This window comes from Pelodiscus sinensis, chromosome 5 (genome assembly GCF_049634645.1).
Source record: "Pelodiscus sinensis isolate JC-2024 chromosome 5, ASM4963464v1, whole genome shotgun sequence".
Classification (NCBI taxonomy): Eukaryota; Metazoa; Chordata; order Testudines; family Trionychidae; genus Pelodiscus; species Pelodiscus sinensis.
Genome location: NC_134715.1, coordinates 91,102,383 through 91,125,248, shown reverse-complemented (window position 1 = coordinate 91,125,248; position 22,866 = coordinate 91,102,383). Strand labels below are relative to the sequence as shown.

Genomic DNA, 22,866 nt, shown 5'->3' with positions numbered 1-22,866 from the left:
TTGGATTTCCACAAGTGCAACAGACATTTTAACAGTGTCAGGGCTGATCAAACACTTTACTTACATTGATTATCACATTTAGGAGAGCATGCCTTCAAGTTTCAGTTAACTTATTACTAAATAATTCCTGCGTTGCATTGTATTAGATAATATAATATGCTGTTATGAATAATCTGTTGAGGGCACACTTGTTTACAGTATGGACATGCAGTTTTTGTAGTATTTGAATATATTTTTGGCTGTAATATAGAAGTGAAATCATTTAAGGAAGGGGGTAAGAATTAAGTTTGTCCACTTGTATGGTGATTTAGGCATAACCTTGTCAGAGAATAATGGGGCTACATAGCAAGTGGCCCTGGATTGTTCTTAGAAGAGAACTCATGAATGAGAGTTCTGAGAACTAGAGCGCTGTCATGGAAGGTTATAAACTGTTCAGGAAGAACAGGTGGGGGAGAAAAGGAGGAGGAGTTGCACTGTATGTAAAAGAGCACTATAATTGCCCAGAACCCCAATATGTAGAGGGAGAAGAGCCTGTTGAGAGTCTATGGGTTAAGTTTAGAGGTGCAAACAATAGAAGTGATGTTGTGGTTGGTGTCTGCTACAGGCCTCTAGATCAGGTGGATGAGGTAGATGAGTCATTCTCTCAGTTGTCTGAAGAAGCTTCCAGATCACAGGCCCTGGTTCTCATGGGGGACTTTAATCATCCTGACATCTGTTGGGAGACCAATACAGCAGTACTCAGACAATCCAGGAAGTTTTTGGAGAATGTTGGGTATAACTTCTTGGTATAAATGCTGAAGGATCCGACCAGGGGCCATGAACAGCTTGACCTGCTGCTCACAAACAGGGAAGAACTAATAGGGGAAGTAGAGGTGGGTGACAACCTGGGAAGCAGTGATCAGGAGTGGTAGATTTCAAGATCCTGATCAAAGGAAGAAAAGAGAGTAGTAAAATACACACCCTGGACTTCAGAAACTAAGACTTTTACTCCCTCAGAGACCTGATGGGCAGAATACCCTGAGATGCTAACATGAAGGGGAAAGGAGTCCAGGGAAGAAGGACAATCCAGGGAACTATAGTCTTACCTCAGTCCCCAGAAAAATCATGGAGGGGATCCTCAAGGAATCCATTTTTAAGCACTTGGAAGAAGGGAAAGTGATCAGGAATAGTCAGCATAGATTCACAAAGGGCAAGTCATGCCTGACCAATCTTATTAGCTTCTATGATGAGGTAACTGGCTCTGTGGATATAGGAAAGTCAGTGGATGTGATATACCTTGACTTTAGCAAAGCTTTTGATACGGTCTCCCACAATATTCTTGCCAGCAAGTTAAGGGAATATGGATTGGATAAATGGACTGTAAGATGGATAGAAAGCTGGCTAAAAGGTTGGGCCCAGCGGGTAGTGATCAATGGCTCGATGTCAGGTTGGCGGTCAGTTTCTAGCAGAGTGCTCCAAGGATTGGTTCTAGGACCAGTTTTGTTCAACATTTTTATTAATGACCTGGATGAGGGGATGAATTGCACCCTCAGCAAGTTTGCAGATGACACTAGGGGAAAAGGTAGATACATTGGAGGGTAGGGATAGGGTCCAGAGTGACCTAGACAAATTGGAGGATTGGGCCCAAAGAAATCTGATGCGGTTCAATAAGGACAAGTGTAGAATCCTGCACTAGGGACAGAAGAATCCCAAGCGTGGTTATAGGCTGGAGACTGAATGGCTAAGTACCGTATATACTCGAGTATAAGTCGACCGAATATAAGCCGAGGCACCTAATTTTACCCCAAAAAACTGGGAAAAAGTATTGACTCGAGTATAAGCCTAGGGTAGGAAATGAGGCAGCTACTGGTAAATGTAAAAAATGAAGATAGATACCGGGTCTAGCCCCGGAAGTCGGGGCGAAAGCTGCTCCGGTGCCCCTGGTCTGCTGGAGACCGTCTCCAGCAGACCAGGGGCACCAGGCGGGTTCCTGCGCTTCTGAGGCTTTGCCAGAGCAAAGCCTCAGAGGCGCGGGACCCCCCGCGGCTGCGGCTTCAGTCCGGGAGCCTGTGGTCTGCTGGGGACGGTCCCCAGCAGACCACAGGCACCCAGATTGAAGCGGCAGCAGCGGCGGTTCCCCGCGCCTCTGAGGCTTTGCTCTGGCAAAGCCTCAGAGGCGCGGGACCCCCCCCGCGGCTGCGGCTTCAGTCCGGGAGCCTGTCGTCTGCTGGGGACCGTGGTTACACGACTAGTGGTTACACGACTAGTCAATTACACACTACCTAACATCCCTAATTCTTGGCCCTGCTACTGATCTGCAGAGTGGCAAAGGCAAGTTGCTTCACCTCTCTGTGTCTGTCCTCTCTGGTGAGGCTCGTCCACCATGGCAGATTGCCCTGCTAGGACAGTGGTTCTCAACCACAGGTCCTGGGGTATGCAGAGGTCTTTCTCATCTAGATATTTTGTCTAGTTTTTACAACAGGCTACATACAAAGCATGATTGAAGTTGGTATAAACTAAAATTTCATACTGACAGTGACTTGTTTATACTGTTATATACTGAAATGCAAGTTGAATATTTATATTCCAAGTGGTGTCTTTTATAATATGGTAAAAGTAAGAAAGTAAGCCATTATTCCATAACAGTGTGCAGTGAGCTTTTTTGGGGGGAAGGAGGGAGAGTATTTTTGTATGATTTGGTAAGCAGGTAGTTTTTAACTGAGGTGTAATTTGGAGGCATGCAAGACAAATCATACTCTGGAAAGAGACAGTAGTGTGGAAAGGTTGGGAGGCATCTGTATCCTTTGTTGCTGTCATTGTCTTCCCAGGCTTTTTTTGCTGATCATTCTTCTCCCATTTTTATCACATGTTCAGCCTACTTCAGTCTTGTGCTCTTCAGCCCATATATTACTGAAAGCCTCAAGTTAATTTCTACCCTTCCCAGTTGACTAAGTAATTAAGTAAAATTACATTTTAAAAAAGGTTAAAAGAATGTTAAGGATTTTAAACAAACAAAAGTTAGGAAATACCAGAATTAGGGCTGCCCATGCAACTTTAATTTGACTGCTTTGTGTGCGTGTTATAAAAGTTTTGTCCAGAATCAAATAGAAGGAGCCAGAATAGAATCTATTTCTGAGTTTAATGCCTTAAACAAGAGAGGCATCCTTCTGCCTCACTCATTTTCCATCCAGTCCAATGAATGAGTATTGGTCCCATAGCACATATAAGATGCAATCCTGCAATTGAAGGCTGTATCACAGGTAGCAGGAGAAGGCTGTTATCTGCCATGTGGATCAGTGGCTAGAGGATTGTGTGACAGATTTGCCTTTTTTACCCATCTTGTTGTTAGATAGCAGAGGAGTGTTAAAAATAGAATACAACACACCAGATTTCTGTCTGTGGATGGAAGAAGTCCATGGGTAACCTATGAGGTGAGGCTGCCATAACTGGAGCAGCCTACAGGGTCTTTAATTTACTTATGACCACACTAGCTCTCAGACCAAATTAGTAATGCAGAAAGTATCTTAAAATCATTTTTGCCACCCTGTCTGTTCAGGTTGTGATTTGTGCTTGGCCTTTCTGTGGGAAGGTACAGCATAAAATAATTCCTCATGGCCAGTGGTCTACAACCTTTTTAAGCATGAGATTCCTTTTTGAATGTAAATGCAATCCAGGATCCACCTCAAACCCAAATACCCTTGTCCTACCTCCTTCCTGTCACTTCTCGAAGGCCCTGCCCCTGCTCACTCCATCATCCCTCCCTCCCTCCTCCATTTTCACTCCACTTTTATCAGTCTGTGGGCCGAGGGCTGGGGTGCAAGGGAAAAGGAGGGGGATGCGGACTCTGATCTTGGGCTAAAGGATTTGGAGTGTGGGAGAGGTTCGGAGCTCAGCCTGGGGCAGGAAGTTGAGGTGCAGGAGGGTGTTCAGAGTACTGGTTCTGGGAAGAAGTTTGGGTGCAGGGGGACACAGGACAAAGCTAGGAGTTTGGGGTGCAGGAGAGTTCAGGACTGGGACCGGGGTTTGGAATGCGGACTCCAGTTGGACACCGCGTACCACACAGGTGGCTTCTGGGTGGTGGTGCAGGGGACCAAACCTGTCAGGATCACCTGTCAAAGGCTCCAGGATCTGCCATACATCCCGATCTACTGGTTGGTGATCCAGTTCCAGTGGAAGTGACCTTGTGAAGCCTTTCATGTACTCCATCTACAAAATGGGAAATACTACCAGATCTGCTGCCTTTGTATTTAGACATGTATGAAAATAGCCCTAAAGACAAGCCCTTATAAATTAGGGATGTTAGCATGTATCCATGTACATGATAAACCAATAAAACTGGGCTGCTGGGAATCCTGGCTGCCAGTCCGGCTCTGCTTGCAGGCCCCCCAGCCACCAGACTGCCAGCTGCTGGGGCTTTCTAATCCAGAGGCTCTCTGGTCCAGCAATATCCATGATCCAGCAGGACTACAGATGTTGCCAGACTAGAGCGGTTCAATCTGTATTAGTAAAATAAACATGTTCTTAACTTCACTTTTTTAAATTGTTGCTTTAAAGTTCTTATAGTTAGAACTAACATTAGGTGAATTAGTTTTGGATGACATTGTCCTGTTTGGGAGTGAATTTTTTGGTGTAATTATTGTAATTTGAGCTGAAGTGTTTTGTTTCTAATGCTACATATAAAAATCAGCAAGTTGGATCTGATTTTTATTTAACCACATTTTTTCAAGTTAGAACTAGTCTCAATGTTTTTAATAATTTCTACTGACGTGTTTTTTTTCCTTTGCATTATGCAGGCTTTGTTAGCATTGGGCATCAGTCAGTCTGCAAGGACGCCAGACCCTAGTCATCCGTAAGGGCAATGTCTTCCTTGAATTTACCTTGTGGAATAAATAGTTATACTTCCATAAGTATAATCTTTTACTGCTTCTCTGCAACCCGGTTTTTATTTAAGAGATCTGTTCTAGTTTCTGAATAGGAGATGAGCCATAGCTTTTCCTTTTATTCCATTATAGTAATCCAGACAACTCAAATTTATTTTAAGTAAAATGGTAGTACTTGTACGTATACCCAAGGGTTTCATTTTTTTTCTAAATAACTTACTTTTACAGTAGAAATAAGAGAAATGTGGGTTCCTACCAAGTGTCAGAGTTTTAAACAGTCATGAGTTGGTGTATTTTGACGTTGTAAGCAACAAAAATGAAATACAAGATTTGTAGCTATTAGGAAGATATGCTTTTATGGGCCCTACCAATTTTTCCATTAGATAGCTGTACAATATGCTGTTCATACGTCTGATTTTTTTTTTTTTTTTTTCATGTATGGATGACAGGATTTGGGCAGTGGTAAGGAGACTTTCCCCCTTTCCAAGAGACACCAGATTTCAGAAAGGAAACACTTGGTTCTAATTCAGATGGTCACAAGAAGTACTTGACATACACACACAAGTGTTAATTTTTATACCAATAAGAGATTTAAGATTGTTCATACTGCTTAGTAAAGTTTAAAGTAGTCTTAATTACATAGAATTATAGACTTTTAGGATTCGAAGAGACCTGGAGAGGTCATCTAGTCCAGGCCCATGTGGTCATGGCATGACTATCTAGAGCATCCCTGAGTGGTGTTTATCTAACCTGTTCTTAAAAATCTCTGATGGAGATTCCACAACCTCCCTAGGCAATTTATTCCAGTGGTAACCACCTTGACAGTTAGGAAGTTTTTCCTAATGTCCAATCTAACTCCCTCCAACTCCCCACCCCCGGCTACCATTTAAACCCATTGCTGCTTGTCCTATCCTCAGAGGTGAAGGAGAACAATTTTTCTCCCCTTTACTTGTAACAACCTTTTCTATCCTCTTCCCTCATAGGTCATGTTTTCTAGAGGGGTTTTTTTTTTCACCCTAGACCTAATTTTTGTTGCTCTTCTCTGGACTCTTAAAAAATGTGTCCACATTTTTCCTGAAATGTGGCACCTAGAACTAGATGCAGTGTGCTATTTAGGCCTAATCAGCATGGAAGTAGAATGATTCCAGCCTAAATTTCAATTTTTTTCACCTCTGAGGGCAAGTCTGGTTAACCACCTTGATGGTAATTGAAGTGTTCTATTTTGTTTGGATCACAAAGTCAGGCATGCTTTTTTTCAACTGAGAATCTGAGGTAGGTTCAACTAAGGCTTCTGATTTATATTTAAGTTTGCCAGACTCATCTATCTCAGAATAGGATCTACTTTTATCTGGAGCTTCTTCCCTTCTCAGTCTTCCGCTTTCCTTCAGATTATGCCCTGCACCTGCATCATCTCCTCTTTTGCAGTCCTGCTAATCAGGCATAGCAGAGGACACAATGATGTAGTGTTAAGATATCACTTTAATTTTATCTGAAATATTTAAAGCTACAAATGCTGGGGATTTGCAGCTTAGCTGAATTATTAAAAAAAAATTAAAAACATAGCAAATATTACAGTATTTTATTTTAAGAAAATGAAATGTATAGACTGTACATGAAGATTTTAATTAGAAACAGGATTGCAAGGTAGTTTAAATATTCATTAAACATGAATACTTAAAAAAAATAAATTTCATTACTAGCTGTGGTACATAATAAAGTAATGCAACTAAATCACCTGTGTATGGAGAAAGGACTAGAAAAATATATATTTAAGAAACTGGATGTCCTTTTCCATTAGTATTTTCTTGGATTAGAGTTTATTTTAGCAACTGTAGTTTAACTAGCTATCAGGAGCTTCAGTTTATCATTTATCAAGTATCTAAATATATTTTAAAAGTTATAGACGTTTTTTTTTCTTAAACCATTTTCCTTTTTCATACAGATATGGCTTCACAAATATGCGTTATATTGCCTCCCTAATTAGTGGGGTTGGCATTTTCATGATGGGCTCAGGACTTTCCTGGTATCATGGAATCATAGGCTTACTTCATCCTCAGCCTATAGAATCTCTTCTTTGGGTAAGTCAATCTTTTTCTGTTCGATTTTAAAACTCTGGATGGTGGGGATAGTTTAATGTAATGAAACCTCGTTATTTGAAATTCCAAGTCATCTTGATGCTAAAAGTTTAAATCTCAGTAGGGTTAACATACCATATGTAGGGTTGCCAGGTGTCCAGTATTCACCCGGACAGTCCGGTATTTTCACCTCCTGTCCAGTAAAAAAAATTCAGAGAATACCGGACACCTAAAATGTCCTGATATTTTCTGAATTTTTTTCCCTGGCCAGGAGGCGAAAATGCCAGGCACCTGGCAACCCTACAAACACTCAGCGCCTGAGCTCCCCCTCCCCCAGCTCGCAACATCCCCAACCCCCATGCTTACCTGGTTCCGCAAGGCTGCCAGCACAAAATGGCTGCCGACCAAGGGGAAGTGGGAGTGCTCAACTGCACTCCTGTTCCTATCTCTGCACTCACTCTTAAAGGGGACATGCTGTTTTAATGCTGTTTTATTTTAATTTTTTATTTAATTTATTTATTTTTATTGCTTAAGTCTTGGAGTCCTTTTTTTTTTTCCCCTCTCAACAACTTTGGTTCCCCACTCCCCCCCCCCCCCCTTTTTTTTCCCCCTTCAACAGAATTTTTTTTCCTGGTTGAAACAAAAATACCGACGCTCTTTTCCCCCCCCCCCCCCAAAAACAAACAAACAAACAAACAAAAAAACCATCTGGCAACCCTAGCCATCTGATGTAGTATGTTCTGTGGAACTCAGTGTATCTATGTGAGGTTATTTAAACCAATTTTCCCTCTCCTTTGCATTGAACTGTTACTTCAGTCCATTTGTTAAGAATATGGGATTTTCTTGCTGTCTTTAGTCAAAATTCCCCCCCCCCCCATGTTGGGTGGTAGTGTATTAATTATTATCTGGTTGGTAGTTCAATCTTTTGTCTGCCACCTTGAAGTAGCTACAGTTTTCAATTGTGGGTAAAGCATTTTTTGTGTGTAAAGTTCTTCTGCAGATTGTGGTGAAGAGTTCTATGTAAATGTGAAACAGTTTCCATTCAAAATAACAAAATAATTGTGGGATTTTATTCTTACAGGCTTATTGTATTTTAGCAGGCTCACTGGTTTCTGAAGGAGGTATGTAGTGTCCTGAAATATTTGTGGTATATTCTTAAGATGATAAAAGTTGGTCCAGCAGTCTTGAGATAGTTTATTAAGCTTTTGCTTGCAGAATTGCAAAGCGTTGAGATCTGGCATCCATAGTTGCATTGGTTGACATTGCTTTGAATTTATTTATGTTATTTAATTTTTGTTTTTGGCAAAGGCAGGAAACTAATGTGATACATATGTATGAATGTATTTTCTAGGTCTCTAGTAATCTCATAGAATATGAAACTACATGTAAGAATGTTTGGTGCATAATCTGAGATTGTAGCAAGTTTTTTGCTATTACGTGACAGTAGAATTCACCAGTGGGTTAGCTTGTTTGTAGAAAAGAGTGCATGGGTAGGCCTTCTCTTTTTGAATTGTCACTGCTTACAATAATGATGATCAGAACACTTTTTCTGGTGACAATCACGTGTAATATATTGATGTTTTTTAACAGAATTATTATTTTGCTATTATGTACTGTGTAGATACAAGATTACAATTCTTGAAATATTTATACTTTCACAAATTTAAACCATGAAAAATAATTTAAAATTCAGACTATTACAATTTTAGTCATATTTCTAGGTAGAAATTAGTGTACTCTGTATGTGTTTAAACTTACCTATTTAGTTATGGGCATTGGGTACTAAATAAATGTGTTGCTGGTATGATTTGGTAGGATCACCGTAATTAGCTTGTGTTTAATGAACAGGAGTTTTTCCTTGCTTCGTACAGTAGAAACAAAGTTTACTTTGCCTCTAACCATTTTCAGCAGCCATATTACTTTTGTTTCAGCTACCCTTCTTGTTGCTATAAATGAAATTCGGAGGAGTGCCCAGGCCAAGGGTCTGTCATTTTATCAATATGGTATGTCTCTTTTTATATCATTATAGTATGTGTTATTACTAAAAATAATATTTATTACCTATATTAGCATATAAATAGAACAGTATAATTACCTGTTTTCTTTTTTATTATTATGAATGACAGTATTAAGTATATTTTATAAATTTAGTGAAAACCTATTGCCTTGTTTAATACTTTAGACATGTAAGTGCTACAGTAGTTACAATTCTCACAATAAATTGCCCATTAGTTTTATACATCTTCTAAACTAGCTTCTGTAATTGGTGTGAAGTTACATGTAATTATGAACACTTACAGGAAGAATTTAGATGTAAAGTATATGCTTTTACATGTGTGTAAATATATCATCTTTTACATTTCTAGAATTAGTACTGTTAAACACTGAAAGCTAAGATTTCAACACTGTTTATTAAATATTCAGTTAGGCAGAGTCGTGATCCTAGTACAAATGTGGTGTTGCTGGAGGATGCTGCAGCAGTTTTGGGTGTGACATTAGCTGCTACGTGCATGGGTTTGACTTCTTTAACAGGTAAATCTCCATCTTAAATTGAGGCTGACTTGATTTGCGAGAATGTCCTTATGTTTTGTATGCAGGGGTATTCCTTTTGTCTCTTTTAAAAATTGTTTTAAATGTTTGCACCTCTTCCCATTTTCTGACTCAAAAAAATTTTTAAATGTTTTGACATCAAAAGTTTTTTTTTTTCTTATCAACTGACTTTTTAAAATCTGTTTATTAATCACTTATAAATTATGCTGTTGTCTGATATGACCGGTGTATGACACTTCATAGTCTTCGGTTTGTGAAAAGTGCTGCAACCAAGATTATATAGACTTCTGCTTTTCAACCCATTCCTGCAGTTTCTCTGTGATGACATTCAGTTACATTACATATTGCCTTAAAAAAAGCTTGCATTAAAATTTGTCAGAACTGATGAATCTGTGATTTTTGTAATGGCATATTTTAATGAAAATCTCTCTGCCCAATTGCAGATCTTTTGGAGGAGGCTTTTACTGTGGTGAAAACAGTTGGGGTATGTCTACACTAGCCCCCTAGTTCGAACTAGGGTGGCTAATGTAGGCATTCGTACTTGCAAATGAAGCCCGGAATTTAAATATCCCGGGCTTCATTTGCATGTTCCCGGGCAGGCGCCATTTTTAAATCCCCTTAGTTCGAACTGACTGCCTGCGGCTACACGCGGCAGTCAGAAGTGAATCCGAACTAAGTCCTTAGTTTGGATTAACTGTTACACCTCATTGCAGGAGTAACAGTTAATCCAATGAGATGTAACAATTAATCCAAACTAAGGACTTAGTTCGGATTCACTTCTGACTGCCGCGTGTAGCCGCGGGCAATCAGTTCGAACTAAGGGAATTTAAAAATGGCGCCCGCCCGGGAACATGCAAATGAAGCCCGGGATATTTAAATCCCGGACTTCATTTGCAAGTTCGAATGCCTACATTAGCCACCCTAGTTCGAACTAGGGGACTAGTGTAGACATGCCCTTGTATATTACTCTCCAATCTGATTTCAAATAGGGATGTGAATGTTTAATTGGTAAGCCTTACCCTTAACAGGTGAGGCTTACCATTAAGATTTAACTGGTGGGGGGCTGGAGCAGTTGCCACAGTCAGGGGGCTGCTTCAGCCTCACATGGGACATGCTACAGCAGGGGCTGCTCTGACCAGGGGACTAAAGCAGCACCTGCCTATGGTTGGGGGTGAGAGGAGGAGCAAGGCAAGAGGGCTGCTCCATCTGGGTTGAAGTGACACTCCCCCCTCTCCTCCCCGAATCGGTTAATGAGTTAAACAGCATGTTAAACTGGTTAGCCAATTAAATGGGATTTTATATCCCTAATTTCAAGTATAGGTTGCACCTCCTTAAACTTGGACTCTCTTGTCTGGCAACATCCGTGGTCCAGCAGGAACACGAATATTCCTGGTCGAGAGAGCACCAGGAGAAGAAGGCCAGCAGCTGTGATCCCGGTGGGGCTGATGCTAGTAGAGTCCAGGCCATGGGCCTGGGATAGCCCACTGCCTGGTGGTGAGGCTGGGGCTGGTGGTGGGGGGCTGGCTAGGACCAGAAGGAGTTGGGTGGCAGGGCTGAAAAGTGACTTCTCCTGGTTCAGCAAATTCCCTAGTTTGGAACCGCTTAGGACCTGAGGGTGTCAGACTAGGGGTATCCAACCTGTATATTGAGTTGAAGATATTTGAAATTAGGAGATATTTGAACACTTTTTTTTTCTTTCCAAACTCTTGTTTTTGGTGAGATTATAGCTTGAAAGAGTTCTTATAATGCTTTTGAAGGGTTATATGCAGTGATTCTTAAACTTTTTAAGATGAAGGAACACCAAAAAATAACTTTTTTTTATGAGAATTGCAAAGGACTTTTTGTTGAACCAAAAAAAAAGGGGGGGGGGGTTCGGAAAAGTTAGAGTGCAGCAGAAAAAAAAAGGGGGGGGAGGGGTTGGGGAACAGTAGCTAATAGGGGTAGAAGGGTAGTCGCCTATCCCTTTAAGGGTGGCCATTTTGAACTCTGTTGTTCTCCGCGACACATCTGTTTGCCACAGAACACAGTTTAAGTAACACTGGTCATATGGATTAGCCTGAGTCCTGCAAACTCTTGCTCCAATAATTTCATTGAAGTCAGTGGGTTCACTTGTAGACTTTAAAGTTTGCACGATGGGTCATTTTCCTTTTAATTGGATCGGAGTTAAGCAAGTCATAGTTGAATCTTTTTATGAAAAAAATCTATTCTAGTCAAATTTGTAAATCACTTTATTTCTAGTCTGATTACATACATTTGTATTCTGGGCAGCAGCACATAGCCTTGTTACTGCGTCATGCACTGTTTTAGTTTGCATGAGGGGAAAATTTAGGGAGAAAATTCTATTCTTCAAGTGATTGCTCATATGCATTCAAATAGTGTGTGAATGCTGTGTGCATGATGTTCAGAAGGCTTTTCCCCCCCTCGCTGTACCCATTGGGCCAGCTGTGGAGCCCCCTAGAGTGGTGCCTGCATGGCATGGTATATAGGGTTCAGCTGGCCCTCGTACCTCCTCAGTTCCTTTTTACCGCTAGTGACAGTCATTGGAGCACTTGTTCTCTTGCTCTGCAAGACAACCTTAGCTTTCTCCTACCTGTCTTCTGTTTTATTCATTAGTGTTGTTTGAAGCTCCCTCACCCCCATTCATTTTTTGTTTCTTGTTCAAGTTCCCCTGGGACACACAGCTGGTGTTTAAGAATTGTCACTTTTGACAAACCTATGCCTAGCAGGGATCACCGCTTATCTCAAGTGTTTAGGTGAAGGGCACTTAGCAGATAAGTGCAGTATTTTCAGGAGTTTCAAGCCTCAGACTGAGAGCAAGATCAGTGCTTGAAATTCCTGCTAGAGGAATCAGCACTTTGATCTTCAGAGCCAGAAATCCAGAGCCAGACCCAATACCATTGTCTTCAGTGTGTAGTGTGCCGGCTTCCGTGGAGTTCATTGGCTTTGGTATAGAACACATGGGCATCTCATAAAGAAGGCTAGAAAGAACAGCGGCACACTCCCTGGTATGCACAACAAACTTCTTTGCCCAGCTCCACATTCAGTTTTTGGTGCCACATAAGGAGGCCTTCAACCACTGTCTGTGGGCACTGTTTACTCCAGCCCTGAAGGCAGGCCATTGAGTCTGGTGTCATTGGACTCCCCTATGAGGGAAATCCTTCCCTTAGATGCTGGACACTTTTGAGGAGGCATGCAACCTTATCTAAAAGAGGGAGCATAAAGCACCGGCTCCGATGCAGTCTGAGCTTCTGGGATTGATACAAGCTGTGGGCCGGTACACTTTGCCTCAGCCCCTGGCACTGTCCTTGTTGCAGCAGTCACCCCCCTCCGGCACTGCATCCACCGGGCCTAATGCCAGCACCAGCTTCTGTATGGCATTAAGGCAAACCAACTCTGCTTCAGTGGCACACTCCATCGCCGTGACTAGAACTGCTCCTGCTCTCAGCACTGCTAATGGGAGGCTCCCCTGGCACAACTACCTGCTTGGCCTCTGCAATGACAGGTGCCTGTACAGTGGCTATTTTGGGCATCTTAGGCCTACCATCAGGGCTTTAGCCTTTTAAAAAGCAGAGGCGAAGTGTCTGGGACTGTGCACGAGCTGGGAATCAGCTGATTCCCAGCTCACGCCTGGTCCCCACTACCCTCCTGCCTCCCCTGCCCCTATAGCAATGGTGCTGGCGGAACCAGCTTTTAAGTTGGCTCCCCCCCCAACACTGGGTCCTGCTCCACCCCCACTTGCTGCCTCTGATATAGGCAGCAAGGCGGGGGAAAGTGGCTAGTTGAGGGACTAATCAACTATCCAATTAGCTTTTGCTTATCGGATAGTTGACTAGTTGCTTACATCCCTAGTGGGCAGCCGCCACTACCGATTCACAGGTCTCCCTTTTGGTCTCTCTATGGTGCCAACGGTGTTCACAAAGTGCGTGGTGGTGGTGGTGGCTGCCTTACTACACAGAAGCCAGGTACAGGTCTTCCTGTCCCTCGATGATTCGCTGATCAAGGACAGATCCCAGAAGCAGATCCGCCGATAAGGGCCACATTTGCCACCTGGATCTCATTCTCAGTGTTCCCAATTCTCAGCTGGTCCCAACTCACTGAATAGAGTTAATTAGGGCCCTTCTGGATTCTACCCATGCAAAAATTCTTCTTCCTCAAGTCCCGCTTTCACATGCTCATGGCTGATATTCACATCCTGCAGCAGTTCCCTACCACTATGGTTAGGAATTGCACAAGGTTCTTGGGCCACATGGTGGCCTTCACATTTGTCATACAGCATACCAGACTCCACCCTTTGGCCCCTCCGGACCTGCTTTGCCATGGTCCATAGGCCCAGCAGCAATCTTCCAGGTGCTCTGGCCACTCTACCAGAGTCAGTTCTCCACTTGCTCAATTGGTGGCTGTAGCCTTAAGGGGTGTGAGCAGGGGCTCCCGTTTGCCAGCTCCCACCCTCCCTGTTTCTGGTCATAGATATGTGAGAGGTGGGCTGGGGAGTGCACCTGGGAGAATTCGGTACTCAGAGGGCTATGGTCTCAGGTTGAATTCTCCCTGACATCAGTGTCGGGGAACTCAGGGTGGTTTGCTTCACTTGTCAGGCCTTGCTTCACCATCTACAGGGCCAGTACATCGCCATGGTGACAAATAACATGGCTGCAATGCACTATAGAAACAAAGAGGGTGGTGCTCGCTCCTCTCCCCTCTACTGCAAAGCCCTTGACCTGCAGGACTTTTGCATTATGCACTGGATACACTTGCAGGAGTCCTACCTGCTGGGGGCCCAGAACATCCGGGCTGATTATCTCAGTTGCTCTCTCAACATTCACAAATTATCTCTCTGGACAGATATCACCTTCTCCATCTTCCAGAAGTGGGATCATCCTTATATGGACCTGTCTGCCACAAAGAGCAACAGGAAGTGTTACAGGTTCTGCTCCTTCTGGAGCCACAGCCGTGGTTTCAGCATTAATACATTCACTTCTGTGGTTGGGATACCTGGTGTACATGATCCTTCCCTTTCCTTCCCCCTCCTGAGCAACGCCATTCTCAAAATTCAGCAGGTCAGAGCAGATGTGATCCTCATCACACTTGCATATTCCTGGCAGCACTGGTTCATGATGCTGCTCAGCCTCTTGGTAGAGACAACTAGAGCTCTACCGCTCTATCTAGAACCATGGTCAGTTGCAGCAATCCAGCTTCTGGTTTCTCCATCTCATGATGTAGAGACTCCATGGCTACGTCTACACTGGTGCGTTCTCATGCAAAAACTCTTTTGCAGAAGATTTCTTCTGCAAAAACTCTTCCAGAAGAGAGCATCTACACTGGCATGTGCTTTTGCTCAAGAGCACATCCATGCCAGTGTAGATGCTGTCTTGCACAAGAAAGCTCTGATGGTCATTTTAACCATAGAGCTTTCTTGCTCAAGAAATTTGTGTTGCCTGTTTACACTGGCCTCTTCTGGAAGAGCTCTTGCGCAAGAGGGCTTATTCCTGAGCGGGAACGTCAGAGTTCTGGCACAAGATGCCCTGATTTTATACATTAGAACATCAGTTTACTTGCGCACGGACACGTAGCCAGTGTAGACAGGCAGCAGGTTTTTGCGCAAGAGCGGCTGCTTTTGCACGAGATTATGCCAGTGTGTAGACATCCCATGGCTGAACCCTGGAGAGTTTCAGTGTTCAGACTGTCAGGGAGGTCCTCTGGGTAGCAGGAAACCACCCACTAGGGCCATGTATTTAGCTAAGTGGAAGCACTTCTCCCTTTGGTCTCTCCAGAAGGAGGCTCCCTGTCCCCGGTCTTACCTCTTATGGAAGGTCGCCTTCCTGGTAACCAGAACTTCAGCCAGGACCTGACCTCTGACCCTCTTCACCCCCATGTACAATGTTTTATAAGGACACGGTGCAGGTCCGTCCCCACCTGATCTTCCTGCCCAAAGCAGTCTCCAATTTCCATGTGAACTAGGACACTTTTCTGCCCTCTGTTCTTTTTCAAACCATATATCACTTTTAGGAAGCCCTCCCTGGCTGTCACGAGGGCGTTAGCATTCTACACCAAACGCACCAAGCCGTTTTGTAACTCATTATTGTGATTATGGAACGGATGAAGGGGCTGCCCATCTTGTCCCAGCATGTCTCTTTCTGAATTACGTCCTGCATCAGGACTTGCTATGATTTGGCCCAGGTCCCAGCTCCAGCCCTGATGGCTCATTCCATGGGGAAGCAGGCTTCCTCATCAGTGTTCCTTGTGCAAGTTCTTATTCAGAACATCTGCAGGGCAGTGACATGGTCCTCTGTCCACATGTTTGCGATGCACTATACTATCACCCAGCAGGCTCAGGATGATGCAGAGTTCAGCAAGGCAGTCCTCCAGATGGCTATGGTGTAATTTCTGACCCATCATCCAGGTAAACTGCTTGCATGTCACTTTTTGGAGTGCACATGAGCAATCACTTGAAGAAAATACGGTTATTTACTTTTTTAAATTTTTCCAGATAAGTTGCTATTGTTCATTCCAAATCCCACCTGCCTCCCCTCTGTCAGAAAGCCAACAAGAGGTGGAGGGCTTCCTGAGTCCTATATACCACACCATGTAGTTGCCAATCTTGGGGATTCCACAACTGGCCTGATGAGTACCATTAGGTGAAAAAAGACTTCTGATGATTGTGCATGCGGCATGCATGCACCTACTGGGATAGACATGAACAAACACGTTCCTAAGAAAAACAGCTACAAAAGATTACTCCTGCTACCGGTTTTTCCCTTTCCCCAAGTTGTAGCTTTGGAGTTTCACCTTTAGCCCCAAAGATACATGATATCCCAAGTATTCCCCATCTACTGAGGTAGGTGAAAATAGAATGATCTATGTAACATTTTTGTGCCCCCTGCTCCCCAGCATTGCAAAACGAAGCTGCATTAAGAGTTGTGTGCATTCTTGGCATTTTTGCTCTTCCTTTCTTCCATGCAAGAATCAGACTCCATAGCTGTGAGTTGAGGGTTATTTACCCATTATAGGGTAGTGTTTTTTGGAAATGACCTAATAAGAACTAGATAAACATGGCACTTTTCTTTACAGGTCTTCACTAATTACTTGCCAAGCTTTATTTGGTTTGCTTCCTCTTTTATTCCTCTATAAAATGTTTTGTGATTATTTATATTTAGGGTGCTATGTAAAAATATTCAGTGTTGCTCAGATAGAAAAGTGAATATGAATAAGTATATAAAGTGCCCATTTATATGAGTACTGTAATGCATTCAGGATGTACAATTGCTGTTGCCCTGTTTTTTGTTATTGCTTGAATGTTTTAAGGAAAATAAGGATTCTTGTTTTTATAAAAAGATCGTGTAATGTTTTTCTCTCTCTTCTCCATCAAGCTGATGGATTTTATTGCTAAATTGGTATTTCTTCTTTCAAGATTTTGATTATGCTGGTGGTTTTGTTACTTGTATGATGCCTCATGCCTGAGTACCTAAAAAAATAGTCCACAAATGTATAAGAAAAAAAGCTGGAGGGTGAGAGTACGTGGGGCTTCCAGGACTGGATACTTTTACTTGAAATCTTCTATTTTCTTAATTTTTTAAATTCAGTTTTATTTTGTCAACTAGAAATAAAGACATTGTGACCAATGAATACTCTAGAAGAATCAGTAATTCCCGTGTAGAGGAAACATACTGTTTGCTTTTCAATGTTGTTATGGTTTTATTTTGCTTTGACAATTTAGGTTTTCTGTGAAATTGACTTTTTTTTTTTTTTTTTTTTTAAAAGGCAACCCTTACTATGACAGCCTGGGATCTCTAGGTGTGGGAACTTTGTTGGGAGTTGTCTCAGCTTTTCTCATCTACACCAACACAGAAGCGCTGCTGGGACGATCTATTCATCCTGAGCAATTACAGCGACTTACTGAGTTATTGGAGAGTGACCCTGTTGTTAGGTAAGATGAGGATCTTCATGATAAGATGAGGATCTTCATGATATAAAAGTCTCTTATCAAGCATATCAAAAAGCAGGAAACTAGTATTTGACTGAGGAGAAAAATAGTTTAAGAGCATTTCAAGATGAATTAAGTAATTGAAAACAAAGGAGCAGTGGTACCTCTCTTGCATAGATTTTTTTTCAACCAGAATCTGGCAGAATTGGGTTTTGACAGAAACTTGGCTGGGTTTGTGCTAAAAATTTTACTTATTGAATTAACAAACAGGAGAATTCAAGCTTAGCTAAAATAAAACCTTCAAATATGTTTTATGGTGCATTATATTATTAACTACAGAAGTCTGCACAAGAATTTTGTGGAAGAGAGAGACACATAAAATTAGTCATTATCTGTAAAGGCCTATTTCCTTGCTTTTTTACTATCAATCTTTAAAATTCCAGTACTTAAATCAATTTTTTTTTAAATAAAATAGCTGACCCTTACTTTCAATCACCTTTACTCGTGGCTATTTTTTTGTGTGTGTATCAATAGCTGGAGTATTTATGGTGTTCATATTTATTGTACTACTGTCATTTTTGGTTAACAAAAAGAGTTAGTTTCAAGTATTCCTGCATTAGCATGGTGCTGTATCATTTGTGTTGCAAACAACAAATTTGAGTAATATGCCTTGTGAAGGTTTCTGCAGGAATAGAGCAGAGGTATTTGATCCTTTTTTCATTTGTGGACCCATAAGAAATTTCAGCACCCATAAGAGGTACAGAGCTATTTGGAAATCTTAGACGTAGTCTGTGGACTCCCAGGAGCCTCTGACAGTGGTTTTCAATCTGTGGTCTGCAAAGATATTAGGGATCCTACTCACAACACCTCTTACCCTCTTAAGTTCCTGTCTGAAAATTCAAACATCAGGCACTGACTTAATGAAACATTTGTTAACCATGCATTAATATGTGTGGTGGTGGATATTTTAACAGTACGATTAAAAATTGGGTGTAGTTACAGAACTGTCAGTACATTTGACCCCTTTCTGGTCTCTTACTGCATCCTCCCCATAGTTAGCACTCTTGGCTTTATCTAATCCTCAATTTCCCCTACTCTGTGAGCCAGCTGTGATTTCTGAGCAGATTTCACTGTGCTCAGCGTCTCTTCAGACTTCTGTTTGGGTGTTGGAGCTAGTGATTAATATGATGACAAGACCACTTTCGTAAAAGAAGGTGTTGTTTAATCTGAGTGATCAGTAAGAATATAGCAAAGGATAGGAGGATAGGATTTTGATACAATTAGCAGTGTATACCTTATCTTTCTTCCACAAGACTGACTATCCCTTGGAAGCTTAGGGGAGGCTCAACTGCTTCAGACATCCTTCACAGGGTCAGTCTGTGTCCCTGTCTGCCTATTCTGCAAACAGCTTTTTGGCAACAGCCCCACACTCTGTCTCTCTCTGCTCCTTTCCCCTTCCTCCTCTTGTAATTCCTCGCATTTTATGTCAGAAGGGACCATAAAATCATCTAGTCTAGATCATCTGATACACACAGGCCACAAACTTTCACCTAGTTGCTCCAGCATTGAGTCTAATATTTGTTTAACTGAAGTGTAGGAGCATAAGCTTTCGTGGGCAAAGACCCACTTTGTCAGATGCATCTGACGAAGTGGGTCTTTGCCCACGAAAGCTTATGCTCCTACACTTCAGTTAGTCTATAAGGTGCCACAGGACTCCTTATCACTTTTGCAGATTCAGACTAACACGGCTACCCCTCTGATATTTAATATTTGTTTGACTAACATACATCTCCCAGAACGACATTCAGTCTTGATTTGAAGATGTCAAGAGTTGGAGAATCCGTTATTTCTCTCGGTAGTTTATTTCGGTAGTTACCCTCACTGTTTTGGTTTTTTTTTTTTTTTAAGGTGCTAATTTCTAATATGAATTTGTCTGATTTCAGCTTCCAACCATTGGTTTTTCAGCTTTAGTTGAAAGAGCCTCTTAGTACTCAATGTTTTTCTCCCTGTAAAAGTGCTTGTACACTGTAATCAAGCAGAAAACTTTCCATCTTTTTGATTGAGCTCTTTAAGTCTATCACTGTAAGAGATTTCTCCAACCTCAAATCATTTTTATGTATTCTCTACCTACTTGAGGCTTTCATCAACCATTTTTAAATATTCACTCCACAACTGTCTGCAGTGTTTCAACATCAGGCCAAGTCTATGCTGGCGTAGAAAATTGATGCAAGATATGCAACTCCAGCTACATGAATTGTGTAGCTAGAGTCGATAAACCTTGCACTGATTTTTCTGGGGTAGGCCCACAACAAAAGGTCAATGGGAGAAATGTTCCTGTTGACTTCCGTTACCGACGCTGACAGACTTGCTAAATTGAATCCTGGAGGATCGATTACCAGAGTGTCAATCCTCCAGCAAGTGGAGACGTGGTCTCAGTCTGACCAGTGGCACAGGCAGAGATAAAATCATGGCCATGCAAGTACTCGCTACTCTCTCTTCATACATTCAAGAACTGTATTGGCTCTTTTTGCTGCATCATCACACTGAGAGCGTGTGTTGAGTTGCTTATCTGCTAGGAACTCTAAGTCACTTTCAAAGTCACTGCTTCACATGGTACAGACCCCCATTTTGCTTGTTACTTGTTCCTAGATTTATAGCTTTGCAGAGGGTTGTATTAAAAGGTTTTGCTTGAATGGGGCCAGGTTACTAAGCAATCCAGATCACTTTGTATGACTGCCCCATCCTAACATTGTTTGCCATTTATTTATTTAATCAGAACGTCATATCTATTTCAGAGCAATTCATGATGTTAAAGCCACAGACTTGGGATTGAGCAAAGTGAGATTCAAGGCAGAAGTAGACTTTGATGGACGGGTTGTGACTCGTTCTTACCTGGAAAAGCAAGACATTGAACAGCTGTTACAAGTATGTTTAATAAAGCAATATTGTTATTTCTAGCATCTTTTTCTTTCCCATTATCAAGCATATTAAAAGAAAAAATTCAGAATTGATGGGATATATTGTTTTGTATTAGCTCCTCATCCTGAAGGATCCCAGATGACTTTTACATGTTGAACACACTGATACAAAGTCCATATGGAGATCATACCACCAGTCTCCACCTCTGGACTCAGATGCAGCAGTAATGTATAGCAACATTACAGAATGTTTTTAGTGCAAGAAGTAAAAAAAAAAAAGACTGCAGAGGTCAAATTGCAAGGCAAGCAGGCTATTGCGCAGCATTCACAAGTTATTCTATCTACACTCGCCTGTATAATACCCAGCTCCTTATTCTGAAAAGCTTTTTCTAAGAACTGCCCTGATTGAGGAAGACCAGGCAGATTGGAGCTAGGCCAGCTCACTTGTGATATAAGACCACTTCTTCAACACACTAGGATTTTGTCTGAAAATGTCTCATCCAAACGCTGATTACTGGCGGTCTCAGACTAAGCAGACTCTGATCGGAGCCAAAGGTGGCATGATTTCAGATCTGGTTTATGGTCGTTCAACACATTATTCTTCTCCTTGCACTTGAGTTTTAGAGATTAACCAAATGTTTTTTATTTCTTGTAGGAAATGTTTTAACTTGATATAGTCTTGCTTCATGTCTGGGGGGTACCATTTATCTTATTGTGTGATTTCTATATTTTTGATGCAGTGTTTGTGTCTTAAATCAACTGCAACTGTATCCCTATGCCTATGAAATTACACATTAAGCAGCATCTAGCCAGCTCTGTATTTGGGTGAGAGACAGCTAAGGGAAACTCTTGTTAGTGCTGGGATACAATTTGTAGTTCTCAAGCATCTGTTAGTTTGGGTTTTATTATTTGATGAAAAAAGTCATTCTTTATAGAAGAGGTCTGCCTAGTACTTTGATAGAAGGCATTGCATCCTTTTTCCTTAATCTCTTTCCTTCTGTTTGAGGCATCATTTCTTTTCCTAGCCTTAGCTCATGGCTGTTTTACTTGAAGTTTTCTGAGGGCCAAGAATATGTGTTTCCTGTAGGTTGCATAGTGGATCTTTAGGTATTACTAAATTTACTTTGTTGCCTGCAATACTCCCATTATACAGCTACCACTAAAGTTACACATTTTTAAATCAGCAGGCCTGGATAATTTGCATCCAAGAATTTTAAAGTGCTGGCTGAAGAGCTGTCTGGACCATTAATGTTGATTTTTAGTAAGTTGTGGAACAGTGGAAGTTCCAGAAGACTGGAAGAAAGCTAACATGCTAGTATTTAAAAAGAGTAAATGGAACAACTTGCCTAATTATAGGCTGTCAACTGACAGCGAACCCAAGCAAACAATGGAACAGCTGATATAGGATTTAATTAATCAAGAATGAAAGGAAGCTAATATAATTAATGCCAATCAACATGGGTTTATGGAAAACAGATCCTGTCAAGCTAACTTGTTTCTTTGAGGAAGATTACAAGTTTGGTTAATAAAGGTAAAAGTGTTGATATAATTTCTTTAGACTTCTGTTAGCAGTTGACTTGTCACCCTGTAACATTTTGATTACAAAAAACAACAAACTAGAACGATAAAAAATTAACATGGCACTTTAATAAAAGTTTTAAATTCTCTGATAAGTTTCAACGTAATAGTAATTGGGGAACTACGTTCAAGAGGGAATGTTTCTAGTGGAAAGTCTCAAGGATTGGTTCTTGGCCCTGTACTATTTAACATTCGTATCAGTAACATGGAGGAAAACAATCATCACTGCTAAAGTTTGCAGATGACAGTTTGAGGGGAGTGGTAAATAATGGAGAGATGATCTGGATGGCAAGACCATCTGGGAGCAATCAAATGTGTGTTTAATACAGCCTACTGTGAACTTAGGAACAATGAATGTAGGCCATACTTACAGGATAAAGGACTTTATCCACCAAAGGCCCAAGTTTTTTTTAGTCATTGCTTTCCAGAATAATCAGTTGAACATGAGTCCCCAGTCCCCTGTAGCCAAAAGGGCTAATGTAATCCTTAGATGTATAAATGAGGCAATATAGAGTAGGATTTGGGAGCTTACATTACTTCTGTATTTGGCACTGGTGTGCCCACTTGCCATACATTCAATTAGTGTTAGTGTGCATAATTCAAGAAGGGACATTGATGATAAATTGAAGAGAGATCAGAGAAGATCTACAAGAAAGAACAAAGGATTGGAAAACATGGCTTCTCTGTTTGAGCTCCTGGAACAGTCTATCTAGTTTAGCTTAACAGAGAAAAGTCTCAGGAGTGTCTTATCACTATTTAGAAGTACAGACATGGAGAACAAGCTCTTCAGTTTAGCAGACAAGAGTATTGCAAGATCCAGTGATTGGAAATTGAAGCTAGACAAATTTGGACTGGAAATAAGGTATACATTTTTAATAGGATAGTTTGCCATTCAAACAACTTACTAAGGGTTGTGGGGTACTCTCTATCAGTGTCCATTTTAAAATCAAGAACAGATTTTTTTTTTT

The 22,866-nt window shown here is 41.5% G+C and overlaps 1 protein-coding gene across 2 annotated transcripts in view; it reads left to right on the top strand.

Moving 5' to 3' along the window:
• SLC30A9 (solute carrier family 30 member 9) overlaps nucleotides 1-22,866 on the top strand; it is a 68,065-nt gene that overhangs the window by 28,963 nt on the left and 16,236 nt on the right. For both annotated transcript variants that reach the window (XR_012904313.1, XM_075930514.1), the window contains exons 10-16: nucleotides 4,773-4,828; nucleotides 6,802-6,937; nucleotides 8,016-8,055; nucleotides 8,866-8,937; nucleotides 9,359-9,466; nucleotides 17,240-17,405; nucleotides 20,198-20,327. Coding sequence is in view for 1 of the 2 variants with exons in the window: in XM_075930514.1 (XP_075786629.1) it covers nucleotides 4,773-4,828; nucleotides 6,802-6,937; nucleotides 8,016-8,055; nucleotides 8,866-8,937; nucleotides 9,359-9,466; nucleotides 17,240-17,405; nucleotides 20,198-20,327 (708 nt within the window). In the remaining variant the exon portion in view is untranslated. The remainder of the gene's footprint in view (nucleotides 1-4,772; nucleotides 4,829-6,801; nucleotides 6,938-8,015; nucleotides 8,056-8,865; nucleotides 8,938-9,358; nucleotides 9,467-17,239; nucleotides 17,406-20,197; nucleotides 20,328-22,866) is intronic.